Source organism: Salvia hispanica, chromosome 2 (genome assembly GCF_029641045.1).
Source record: "Salvia hispanica isolate PSC_SH4W2 chromosome 2, Shi_PSC_v1, whole genome shotgun sequence".
Classification (NCBI taxonomy): Eukaryota; Viridiplantae; Streptophyta; class Magnoliopsida; order Lamiales; family Lamiaceae; genus Salvia; species Salvia hispanica.
The window spans coordinates 18,982,571-18,996,038 of NC_142693.1; the positions used below are offsets into that span (position 1 = coordinate 18,982,571).

Genomic DNA, 13,468 nt, shown 5'->3' on the forward strand with positions numbered 1-13,468 from the left:
AATGAAGCAAGAATCTTAAAAAGACAAAAAGATTAAGATAATACGTCCTAAATTTTGGTTTATCTTTCAAATTTTCCAATACAAAGTAACTGTGTCTCTTTTTTTTTATGTCCTTAAAACCTTGATAGAAGAAGTTCGTATTGAAATTAATTGGTGATAGATAAAGTAGTCCGTGAAATTTGTATAATTGTTATGGTTCTGTCTGTATTTTTATGAAACTTTTGTTTCTTTTGTCAACAAATTTGTCTTTTTTTCATTGAACGTTGAAATTAAATATACAAATGTTAAATTACTCAAATTTGTCATTTATCTAATGGTAAAATAGAGACCAAACTCCTGGTACTATGTTGGACTGTTGGTCAAGTTGTAGTCCACGTAAGTAGTAACTACAAACTTAAAAAATAAAATTAGGATTATGGGTACTTTAACAATATTATCCCACCAATTTTTCTTTTTATAATCTTTGGTAGGTTATGGGTGGAAATAAGTGGTCCCATTTTTACTATAGTACGTAGTAAAAAAATTTAGGAAACAAAATTTGTATGATCATTTTTTTTCTCTCGTGGTAAATAATCAAGATGTCATGTTCTCTGTAGCGGCTAACTCTACATTATCTCTATTCATTGGACAATGACCTATAAACTTTGCGGTCTATTTTATTCCAGCACCAACCACCAATCTTCAATGCCAATACTTTTCTAACTAATTCGAAATTTATTTCCCATGAAAAAACCTATTATCTTTACACAAAACAAAATAAATTTAAGCAAGCAAATGGAGAACTTTGAGAAAGAGAAAACACCAATAAATTTTTTTACTATAATAATCAGCAGAAAGAAACAATTATAATATGCCGTATAAAGTACAAAAGTTGCAATGAAAATAAAGACTTACACGACAAGAGAAATCAACTTTGTCGTTAAAATGGTGTTGGCCAATCCAAGAATGAATAGTTAGTAGTAGTAACTATAAGTGTTAGGGTGAAGATATCACGAGGATAGATGTACAACTAACATAAATTGTTGGATCGATTAATAGAATTTTACGATAGCACTAAGGATAGATGGTGGGGTCGGACGACCCTACCCAACCTTTGTAAGGTTACCAGGCGAGATTATTTTTTTATGACATTTTTAAAGTTTGACGTAAGTACTTTTTCATATTCTTAATCAAGTTAGACCATTGATTCGTTGTTTATATATTCTGATTGATAGAATGACATATGCCAAAATTTCTAAAATTTATATCCTTTTGTTATCCTTTTGTTGACTTTAACATATACTACTACTATATAGCTTAATTTAGTGTCAATTACAATAGTGTGATCGACTAATTGTGTTGTGCAAATTTTAATTATATACGTTTTACATTTTTAAGTAGTAATTTTATTCTTGCATTAAATATTGACTCAATTTTGCAAAAGAAATCAAATTCAAATAAAGTAGAAAAACGAAAAAGAGAATGAAAGAGGCGGAAGTTCTAGAAAATGAAAGAGAGGAGTGTTTTATAAACAAGGAAAAAGGCAATATTTGGAAATTGAAATCAAACCCTAAATATACAAACCATTCACTATTTACTATTTGTGTATTTATAGGCTACGCTTAATCATTCTACAATTTGTCATTGTTATTCACTTGTTCTTAATAAATGAGGAGATCTTCGACTAAGTGAAGAGATCTTGGACTAAGTTTATATCATGCTTTGATTACATCTATATTAGTACAATGATACCATACAAACTTAAAAGATAATCGTAATTGTCTACAAAATCAACCAATTTAAATTAGGAGTATTTAGTTACCATACTTGTGGGAATGACTACTACAACGTAATGTAATTATTTTTGTTAAAAATGAGATGTAAAGAGATGTGATTTTGTTTCAAGCAATAATCTAGAAAATATCAACCAACTTAATAAAAATCAATCCTAACTTTATATAATAACAATAATAAAATTCATAACTTTTACATAATAACTCAAATATGTACTCATTCAATAACTCTAAATGCCATCAACCGCACAATCACTAAAGATATATAATATCAAAATTTTAATTATCTAGATTTTGAATTATGTAAATCAAATCAAAAGTTTAAATAAGCTATTTGAGATCAGATTTTATTGAATTGAGGTGTTCTCTACTTAGTAGAATATCAAATTTTAATCATATATTACTCAATTTTAAATTATGTAAATCAAATCAAAAGTTTTTTAATAGATCAATTTAGATCAGACTTTTTATTGAATTGAGCCATTATTAAATTGACCGGATGACGATTCACCTGATTTGCAAGCCCTAGTGTAATCCAGTGTAAAGTGGGGTGAAACACTTCCCCCCTTTTCATGGCAACGAACTGAAATAACGAACAAAACTAGCTATAACTACGTGAGGCGGTGAGTTGATGAGTCAAAATTGAATCTTTATTGGTGAAATCGATAGGCAGAGCATCTGCAGACTGACGCGCTCTACTCTTTTTTTTTATATATATAAAAAAGTCATTCATATTTAAACACCATTAATTAAATTTACACAACACGCAAAATCTATCGTGATTAGGACATATCGTGGCGCCGAGGTTTTGGGTTTTTGCTAATGATGACGAAGATTCACAAGAATGCTTTGCGTTGCGTTGCTGCGCTTGGTTGGTTGGTTTGGTGGGTAGTGGTCTCACCCTAGAGAGAGAAAGGGGAAAAACGAAAACTTAAAAAGTGTAACCTGATTTCATTTAATTTAATTTTTCTTTACATTGGGCCTTCTTTATATAGCCGCCATTGCCTCCTTCGCCAAACCCTCCAATACTCTCTCTCTTTCGTTTCATCACTGTGTGTAGATAACCCTTTTCCTCCCTCTCCCTCTCTCGACTCATTTTGAAGAGAAATGAAGTATGTGTTGGTCACCGGAGGAGTCGTCAGCGGCCTCGGCAAAGGCGTCACCGCTAGCAGCATCGGCCTCATCCTCAAAGCCTGCGGCCTTCGCGTCACTTCCATCAAAATCGGTTCTTTCTTCCCCCTTTCCTCATTTTCATCGATGCAATGCGTACATATGTGTTTCAGTGGTGATAGCAGAGGCAGAGCCATTGTTGGCCACAGTTTTTCTATGTTTCTTGCTTTTCAATGATTTGGTGTGTGAAGATTTATTAACTCTGCCTTGGTTATATCGTCTTTCCTTCCATAAAAATCGGTTCTTGCATCCTCCCTTTTCCTCATTTTGTCGATGCAATGCATACATATGTCTTTTAGTGCGAATAGCAGAGCCATTGTTGGAAGCCTTTTTGCTCCCTTTTTCTCAGTTTCTTGCTTCTCAATGATTTGGTGTGTTGAGATTTACTTAACTATGCGTTGGTTATATCGTCTATGTTTGTTTCCTCATTGTTTTCTCCTTTCCCCTCTTTGCTCAGATCCTTATCTCAACAGCGATGCTGGGACCATGTCTCCTATTGAGCACGGTGAAGTGTATGTGTTAGACGACGGTGGAGAGGTTAGAAATCACTATTTGTTTCATTTTGTTAAACTTTCATTTTATTTGTTCAGTTGTTATTTCTTATGCTTTTTTGTTTGGCTGTGGAAAGTCAATTGCTTTTTTGGTGAACATTGTCTTTTGAATTTTGCTTTGGTTGGAAGGAGAGAGGTGGTTTCTGTTGAAAATGACTTGAGCTTTTTTGTGAAGGTGGACTTGGACCTTGGAAATTATGAGCGGTTTCTGGATTTAAAACTGACTAAAGATAATAATATAACGACCGGAAAAATTTACCAGGTAAGTTTTTAGACTGATTTCTCGGTTTTCGACTTTTCATATGCTTTACAAGCTTGTCACTGAATAATTGACTTGATGTTTTGCTCTGGATTTTGTAGGCTGTTATTGATAAGGAGAGAAGGGGGGACTATCTTGGGAAAACGGTTCAGGTGCGTTGTTTGGGTTCGTGCAGCTTTCTTCGTTGTGGCAACTTTTGGAGTGTCAATTTTCACATTCAAGATCACTTTTTTTCAGGTCGTGCCACACATAACCGACGAAATTCAAGAGTGGATTGAGCGAGCATCCACTATTCCAGTGGATGGCAAAGACGGCCCGGCTGATGTTTGTGTTATCGAATTGGGTGGAACCATTGGTAACTTCTCATTTAAATTGGTTTGGTAGCTGGTTTTGTCAAGGAGTTTGTTTTCTCTTGACAAAGTTCTTGCTGCAGGGGATATTGAATCAATGCCGTTCATCGAGGCTCTAGGGCAGTTTTCGCATCGTGTGGGTAAGAAATGAGATTTATGTTTTAAGTTTCTTACTCATGAAAGGATATATGTAGCACAAAATCATCAATGTTATTGCTACCTTTTCAGGTCATGGAAATTTTTGCTTGATACATGTCAGCTTGGTACCTGTTCTAAGTGTAGTTGGCGAGCAGGTATCATTTGTTTGCTAGGGATTTCCTTTAGTGTCTTTTTCATAATTAAATTTCTTTGTATAAATGTGGATTGTCACATTGAGCAGAAAACAAAGCCAACTCAACACAGCGTCAGAGGATTACGAAGCTTGGGTCTTTCTCCAGATATTCTCGCATGTCGCAGCACAACAGTATTCTCTCCTTCCCTCTCCCTATCCCTTCCTTCTCTGGGAAACACCAATTTCTATCTCCCTTCTGTATCTTCCATTAAAAATTTGCCTTGTTTTGTAGGAACTTGATGAAACCATCAAAGAGAAGCTCTCTCGTTTTTGCCATGTCCAGGTACCGTAACCATTGCAATATTCATGTTCGTGCAGCTTACATGCTAGATCAAATCTAAATATAAGCTAAATATCAATGTGTTTCTTCCATTCCAGAGAGAGAACATCATCACCCTCTATGATGTTTCCAACATCTGGCGCGTACCTTTGCTTTTGAGAGTATGTATCATTGCACCTTCACATGACGCCTGCTTCGAATTATACAGTCTATTAACGCAGGTTCTATTATTTTTCGATTTCAGGATCAGAAGGCTCATGAGGCAATTCTGAAAGTCTTGAACCTCAACTGGTTCGTCTAGCTACCATTGTGTTCTTCATTTATGATTCTTTGCTGCTAGGAAATTTTCCGAGTTTTTTCCTGTTTTCGTTCTTGATTCTTTGGATACTTTGTCCAGTGAGAATAGGGTACCAGCTCTTGTGGATTGGACAGCCAGGGCAGATCTCTCTGATAGGTTGACCGATACTGTACGTTCTCATCATTATTCAAATTTCGATTTTAAGTGATCGAGCGGCCTTCGGGGTTTTGAATACCACACTTTTTTTTTTCACAGGTCAGAATTGCTATGGTTGGAAAGTACACCGTGCTTTCAGATGCTTATCTTTCTGTGCTGAAGGTATGGTCATTCCCTCGTCTAGTCTCTCATATATACGCCATGTGAAATGAGCTTTGAAGATTGCAGAAGCATCGTCATAGCTACGTGCATCATACATAGACGATGTTAACTTAACACGATGTTATCTGTTAGTGAGATTGGAATTCGCTAATGCTTACACTGCCAACTGTTTGCAGGCTCTTTTGCACGCTTCCGTTGCATTCCATAGGAAACTATGCGTAGATTGGGTCCCAGCTTGCGATCTTGAAGATGCAACTCTACAAGAGGTTAACTTCGTTTCGCTACTGCTATTTTCCAGTCTCTTGATCTTTTATCTCACAGCTTGGCCGTGTCAATTTGCAGAACCCGGATTCGTACAAAAAAGCATGGAAATTGTTAAAGGTCTGCCTCGTTTATACTTAATAAACCGAGCAACTTGTACTTCTTCGTCAGCTCATCAACAAATTTATTGCTTTATAGGGGGCAGACGCCATTCTAGTTCCCGGAGGCTTTGGAGACAGAGGAGTTGAGGGAAAAATCCTGGCTGCCAAGTATGCCCGCGAAAACCTAGTCCCGTATCTCGGGATATGCCTAGGAATGCAAACTGCTGTCATTGAGTTTGCACGATCCGTCCTTGGCCTGAAGAATGCAAACAGCACTGAATTCGACCCGAACACTAAGAATCCTTGTGTTATTTTCATGCCAGAGGTTAGTTATGATACAATTATTGGAGACCTCTTAATTTATTTGATTTTCATCGTTTTATCTAATCTCATGATGGTGTCGTATAACAGGGCTCAAAGACGCACATGGGAGGCACTATGCGTCTCGGATCAAGGAGGACATACTTCCAGGGCACCTCCAGTAAATCCACGAAACTGTAAGTTTTTGCATCTTCGCTCCCTGTCCTTCTCTCTCTACAAGCCCTGCGTATTTAACTGGTTGCTAACTTTCAGATACGGGAACGTGAGTTTTGTTGATGAGAGACATCGCCACAGATACGAGGTGCGTGAAAATCATCATTAAATCGATCACATTCCTTAAAGGTTTATTACTGACATTTTAACTTGACCTCGTCTAGGTAAATCCCGATATGGTGCCGCAACTGGAAGATGCCGGCCTCTCGTTTACTGGAAAAGACGAAAGTGGTTGTCGGATGGAGGTAGTTTTTCATCTAAGCATTCGTTGCCAACTAGTACTTAATGCTGTTTTCGATATTAGAGTTTGATTATTATTAACTTTCTACTGCAGATTGTTGAGCTACATAGCCATCCGTACTTCATCGCCGTTCAATTTCACCCCGAGTTCACGTCGAGACCGGGAAAGCCCTCCCCCTTGTTTTCAGGTACCTTTTCGTTGCATTCGCCATATATCTCCTACGAAAAATATGTTACACTGACTGGAACTTCGTTTGGCAACAGGGCTTGTGGCAGCAGCTTGCGGTCAGCTGGATGCTCTTTTGAAGAAGGGTTCATCGAGAACATGCAGGCTGACCAGCAACGGTTCGTCACCAATAAAGCCACAACATTTCTACGAAAATGCAACAACGCTAACAAACGGGGCTTTAGTAGATGGAATTTACTGCAACGGGAATGGTTTGCACGCATAGGAAACTTCGGGACACCACAGTTAGAGTTGCGATTATCGTATTGTTCCAGCGTTTCTATGTGTAAAGAGATAGTATTCGTCGTAGGATTCACAGTTTTTTTTCCATGGTGTGCACAGTCAGATTCCGGTCTTTTAAACGGAATGCCGTGGAGTACTACAACGGATTGTTGCTCTTGTCTTTCTGCAGTTTTTTTTATTTGCCTTATGATTAATATCAGATGAATTTTGTGGTTATTTTGAGATAATATAGTGTAATTTGTGGCTTCTTTTCACTAGTTTTTGTGGATTTGTGCATATAACAGATTCACAGCTTGTCCTAGTTAAGATTGGTCCAAATGGGGCATGTAATTTGCTGACATTGCCTAATATTATCAGATGATTGTTTGGATGATTGCTCATCTTTATATTTAGTTTATTTTCATGTTTTTTAGTTTGTTAGGATAATTGCCAAAGATTAATGTTTTTCTTGTTTGAGTTTGAATAGGTTTAGGGCATCCTATCTCTTATCCGTCTCATCTCTTCATTATTTATGGGTCTCACTGTACTTTTCAGCTCATCTCTTGACTAAGAGACAGCACCTGCATCCCTCCATCTCTTAATCATCTCTTAACTATTCATTCAATTTTATTTTTTATTTTTAATTCCAACAAATTCAATTAATAAAAAACACACTTCATTATAAATAAAATAAAATTACAATTTAAATACCTTAAAAAATAAAAAAGACATAATTAAAAAACTAGAAATTACAAATTGCACATTTAAACTCAAAATAAAAAAATGGAGGCAAAGAAGCAGAAGAAGGAGTTCTCTAGGGACGATCATCTAACGGTTCCCAAATGTGCTCCATTAGATCCTCCTGGAGTTGGGCGTGGGCGGTAGAATCACGTGTCCTTGCCCGAATAGACAACCGCTCTTGCAAAGATGGATGCACTCCCGTTCGAGGCGGACTACTTGCGGTTGAGCTTCCCGGGGTTTCAGGGTCGAACCAATTTCCCGCCTCAGGTCCTTCGTCGACGACAATCATGATGTGCAAGATTATGCACGTATACATGATGTCGACCATATTCTCCATAAACCACTGTCGAGCCGGGGCTTTGATAATGTTCCATCGAGCTTGGAGAACCCCGAACGCTCTCACCACATCCTTGCGAGCAGACTCTTGCTTCTGCACAAAAAGAGACTGCTTTTCGTCCGTAGGCCTGTTGAACGTCTTCACGAAGGTTGGCCACTTCGGATAGATGCCGTCGGCAAGATAGTACCCCATTTTATACTGGCGATTGTTAGCGACGAAGTTGATGGCCGGCGCTTTACCATTCAGAACTTCAGCGAAGAGGTCGGAGTTGTTGAGCACGTTGATGTCGTTGTTCGAGCCGAGGACCTCGAAATACGCATGCCAAATCCATAGCCGGTAGTCGGCGACGGCCTTGAGTATAACGGTGGGGTGGGTGCCTTTGTGGCCGCTCGTGTATGACCCCCTCAACGCCACAAGGCAATTCTTCCATTGCCAATGCATGCAATCGACACTCCCGAGCATCCCGGGGAATCCGTGCACTTGTTCGTGAAGACGGAGCAGAAACTGACAATCTGCGGTGGTTGGCTTCTTCAGAAATTCGGCGGTGAAGGCTGCCCGGATGCCTTTGCAGAAGTTTAACAAACAAAGTCGCCCAGTGGATTCTCCGACGTGCAGGTATTCGTCGAACGCATCCGCCGTTTGTCCAGTAGCAAGCTGACGGATCGCCGCAGTACATTTCTGGAGCGTCGTGTGGCTAGGACGGCCAACAACGTCGAACCCTTCTCTGAAGAACTCTTCCCGTGCCGCCAATGTATTCGCGATATGCAAAAATAGCGGGCGTGACATACGGAAACGGCGACGGAAGTAGATATCTCCCCACACCGGGTTCGGACTGAAGTAATCATGTTCCAACCTTGCGGCGGCTTCCTCCCGGTTACAGGGGAGGTATGTCCGGCGTCGCCTAGGAGGCGCGGCGGCTTCCTCCTCCCTACGTCGATCTTCTTCTAGCGATTCTTCCATTATTCGACGCATTTGCTCAAATGGATCCATAATTGATTAAATTTGGGAGAAGAAAAAAATAAAGGAAAGATTTTATAGAAGTGATTGGAGAGGAAAGAAAGAGAGATGAGAGAATAGATGTGTGTTTGTGTGTAAAATGGAGAATGGAGAAGAGTATATATAGAATATAAAAAGAAAAAAAAAATTAAAAATATGATCGTTCAACAGTCATATTACCGTTTTTTATTTTAATTTTTTTTTTGAAAAATCTGATTTTTTAAAAAAAAAATTAAATTATGACGTCATAAATCCGACGCCCACTCGCAGGTCGGCGAGTGGGCCTCACGCCAGCAGCCCGCGCGCGCCACGTGGCGCCGGGCGCGTGTCTCGCCAGCTCGAGGCTTGCCTCGCCGGGACGGGTCGGGCGTCGAGACATCTCGTCTCGTCGAGACGAGACGGGAGCCGCAACGCTGTCTCGATGCCGTCTCGTCTCGTCGAGACGAGACCGAGGCCGCAACGAGGCAGCGTTGCGGATGCTCTTAGGATTCTTGTACAGTCCTTATAAATACTGCCTTTTTAGTTGTGGATTATTAGTTCTCAGTTCTTTAACTTTTTAGTTGTGGATTATTAGTTCTCAGTTCTTTATAGTACCTTTGTCAGTTGTCACATTCAAAGTGGAGTATTTTTTTTCCGAAATGAAATTTAATACCGTAATGTTATTTTGTGTGATAAATATAGAGAGAATGAAGTACAAAGAGTGATTTGCTCATTTTAGAGAAGTGTCACTTTGTCGTCTCAAAAAAGAAAAACGTATAACTTTGAATGGGACATAGGAATATTCTTTATTCAATGTCTGTATATATCAATTGGTCCAGTGAACATATATTCTACCTTTCTCGTGATCACATGCGAGAGCAAAAGATGGCTCGCCCCGGAACCCCAACCAAGAGACCCTCCACCTCCTGTTACAGCGAGTCAGCGACGTTGCCACCGTCCCTATTTCCTGTTTCTGTGCCCGCACCTGCTTACCTTGTCAATTCCGCAATTTAGCATGATCCCTATGCAAGGATGACACGCATAAATCGAGATATGATCGGATCAGATTTTGTGAGGATGAATTCTGTTCTGTTCTTTATATCTTTATTCAATCTTAATTTTAGTTCATTTCTCCTCTGCTTTTGCATGCATTTTCTTCTTCATTCCAGCAACATAATCTTATTACACATCCTTTGTGAAGAAGCTAAAAACCCAGAAAAAAAAGATTCCTCTTTTATTACCAAAAAGAGTTAAGCAGCTACTCAGAAAATGGACCTAAAGGAAAGCCTACTACAATAGCAAAAAACAAGAAGACAAACAAACAAACAAGCACAAACATCTCTCTCTACAATAAAACTTAGATCCACTCCTTCGGGTTGATACACGCGTCCAGAAGCTTCCATTCCTCGCTACCTTCTTCCGGTTGCTGAAACCACAATTTTCCACTCATTTAATCATCACTCATTCATTCTCACACAACAAATAACAAAGAGTAACAAGAAGCTTACATGGTCATACTCCCATCGTGCAGTCAACGGAAGTGACACGAGTATGCTCTCAATCCTCCCACCAGTCTTGAGGCCGAATGTAGTTCCTCGATCATAGACCTTCACACGTAAAGAGCTACCAGTTAGAGCAGAATCTGACTTGTTATCTTCTTCAATCAACCTTCGCCTATTAACTTACCAAGTTAAACTCTACATAGCGCCCTCGACGTAGCTGCTGCCACGCCTTGTTTTTGTCCGTAAATGGAGTGTCCTTCCTCTTTTCTATGATGGGTAGATATGCAGGAATCACAGAATTTGCACACTCTACAATAGTTCAAAAACAAACAAGTCTTAAAATCACTTCCTTGGTTGATAAACAAGATATGAGAACCGTTAGCACTTGGCTATTACTCCATGATAGAAATAAAAGTTCAATAAGGACCGTCTTTGTATGAAATTACCGGTAGCGAAAGAGAGAAGCATGTCTTGATCATATGCATTCAGATCATCAAAAAATATACCCCCAAGACCACGTCTCTCACCACGATGCTGCACAAAACATCAAAACAGACAGACTTAGCAAACATCGAAATAGATAAACACTATTTGAGTTCGGATTTTGTGCTATTTAGGATTATAATTGCTTCCTTCAAAGTTCTTTTATACTCCTATATATAGACATATTTAAGAGTAGACGATGGTCGATTTCCATTGATTAGTAATAAAAATTCATTTGCAGAATTTTCTATTTCATTGTGAACTTTGTATAAACTTAACCTATTTATTTTACAATATGAAAGAATGATTAAAATACTAAGTAAATTTTGTATCTCAACCATGGATTACTTTTCATAAGTAATATGCTTAAAATGGTTCTTAAGATTAATTATTGAAATGCAACAAGAATAAAAACCTAAGAGCTTTAAGGCCAAGTGAATATTATTATCATTGTATGAAGTTTGGCTCACAGATCATCAACCAAATTGAGAAGGGAAAATCGATCATTGATGTAATGGGAGCTTCGATTTATCCATTATATATCCAACCAACGTAAAACTAAATAGCAGTTCAAAGAAGCCATACCTTAATGTAGAAATAATCATCACACCATTTCTTGAATCGAGGATAGAAATCGGTATTGAACTTGTCACATGCATTCTTCTGGACCTATAATATGTACATAAGATTGACTGGTTAGCATTTTTTTATCAGTTCTTCTATTATTAATATTAGCTGTCCATGACCCTAATGGTATATGCTTTAAGTTCTCATGGATTTTGTACAACAAATTATGCAATATAAATGCCACTAATTTCAATCGATGCAACAAACACAAGATAGTCCAATTATGAAGATATTGATGTTCATACCTGATGAAAATGCTTAACATCCTCCTCAAAAATGTATGCAGGAGTCAAATCAGTCCCTCCACCAAACCACCATTGCCTCGGTGCTCCCGGTGCATCTGTTCATCTCATCATTGAGCACCAGCTCGTTAGAATACTCAGGAGTTTACGGTAAAGATCAATTTTTTAATCCACAATCTCTTGTAATCAAGGTAAAGCCCTGGGAATGAGCCACATTAACACAACAACCAGGTTGTTAATCCTCTCACTCCAGCTAGGTACTATACCGACTGCAAGGCTAAACTTCTATACAACTGTTAGTATCCATTCGATGCAATTTTCTGTTCAACACCAAACCATCGTTTCATCTTTGAGAATAAAATACGCAGACGTCAATTGCACATTGAGTATCCAAATTACACGTCAATTACCCAATCAACGTATAATTTCAGCCACCGCATGGATATTCTGCTCGCCATAAATTTCTTACGGGACATTTTATTCTAAAAAACGAAACAATGGTAGTACTAAACGGTCATCATTATACCCTATAAACAAAACGTCTTAAATAATAGGACAAAATCGACCATTTACCCTATAAACGAAAACGTCTTTAACAATTGGACAAAATTGACCCTTTACCCTATAAACGAAAACGCGATCAAAGACAATTGAAAAGATGAATCTTAGAGGTACCTTTAGGAGCATCAGTCTCAAAATAGCGGTAATTAAAGTGCAAAGTCGGAGCAAAAGGATTCTTGGGATGAAGAACCTATTGAAGAAGAAGAGAAAATACAATTAAACACAGTTGCAAAATCAAATCACAAATCTAAGCGTAAAATTAGGTAAAATTACAGAGCTGATTCCAGCAGCGAAGAACGGAACAGGACCAGGCTTAACATCCCCATTCTGCGAAGGATTCGCCGCTCTGTACGCCTCCGGCGGCATAACCCCGTAAACGACGGACACATTCACCCCGGCCTTCTCCCACACGGCGCCGTCCTGCAAAACCCTGCTGATCCCGCCGCCGCCGCCGGGCCTGGACCAGACGTCCTCCTTGAACTTGGCGCCGCCGTCCGCGGCCTCAATCGCGGCGCAGACGCTGTCCTGCGCCTCCCTGATCATCTTCTCGAACCTGCCGCGGACGGAATCGGGGGAATTGGAGGTGCCTGTTTCGATTCCGCGGAGGAAAGTGGCGGGGCGCTCGGCCGCGGGGATCTCCTTCTCGATCATTGCGTGGAGGCGGAATTGGGGCTTGCGGGAGGTGGAGAGGAGGGGGAATGTGGGGGTGCGGAATGAAGGGAGGAGGGCGGGGGAGGAGAAGGGGAGGAGGGCGGCGGAGGAGGAAGGCGGCGCGGTGAGGGAGGGAGACAGCATTGCTGGGTGAGGTGGAAGGTGGGAAGATGGAGATGATGATAAGATGGGATTTTCCGGTTTATGTTTGCTTTTGTTTGGACTGTTGACCAAAATCACACTCGGTTATTGACTTCGAGGTTCAGGTTTATGCTAATGCTTTTCAACTTTTGTTTTCTTGATGGTATTAGTATAATGTAATCCATTCTTTATGTTTATTTGTCACATTTTATCATTTTCAGTTTTTAAAATGTCAATAAATATGGAGGAAAAAATTAGTTTAATATAAATTTTAAATTTTTAATATACTTACTTT

The 13,468-nt window shown here is 39.3% G+C and overlaps 2 protein-coding genes across 2 annotated transcripts; one reads left to right on the forward strand and one right to left on the reverse strand.

Moving 5' to 3' along the window:
- The first annotated feature begins 2,637 nt into the window (after positions 1 to 2,637).
- Positions 2,638 to 7,180, forward strand: LOC125201258 (uncharacterized). Its single transcript, XM_048099296.2, has 21 exons — positions 2,638 to 2,997; positions 3,400 to 3,479; positions 3,669 to 3,755; positions 3,854 to 3,904; positions 3,990 to 4,107; positions 4,186 to 4,242; positions 4,331 to 4,395; positions 4,482 to 4,565; positions 4,666 to 4,716; positions 4,812 to 4,874; positions 4,958 to 5,004; positions 5,111 to 5,180; positions 5,267 to 5,329; positions 5,506 to 5,595; positions 5,672 to 5,710; positions 5,789 to 6,016; positions 6,103 to 6,188; positions 6,265 to 6,313; positions 6,390 to 6,470; positions 6,560 to 6,653; positions 6,730 to 7,180. The coding sequence occupies exons 1-21, from the start codon at positions 2,880 to 2,882 to the stop codon at positions 6,915 to 6,917; spliced, it is 1,809 nt and encodes a 602-aa protein (XP_047955253.1). The 5' UTR covers positions 2,638 to 2,879; the 3' UTR covers positions 6,918 to 7,180.
- Positions 7,181 to 10,181: 3,001 nt separating this feature from the next.
- LIN2 (Coproporphyrinogen III oxidase) lies at positions 10,182 to 13,226 on the reverse strand. The gene is made up of 8 exons (XM_048099456.2): positions 12,655 to 13,226; positions 12,496 to 12,571; positions 11,824 to 11,918; positions 11,537 to 11,620; positions 10,915 to 11,002; positions 10,653 to 10,777; positions 10,475 to 10,573; positions 10,182 to 10,392 (listed from the first exon to the last, which is right to left on the reverse strand). The coding sequence occupies exons 1-8, from the start codon at positions 13,174 to 13,176 to the stop codon at positions 10,324 to 10,326; spliced, it is 1,158 nt and encodes a 385-aa protein (XP_047955413.1). The 5' UTR covers positions 13,177 to 13,226; the 3' UTR covers positions 10,182 to 10,323.
- Between the last annotated feature and the right edge of the window lie 242 nt (positions 13,227 to 13,468).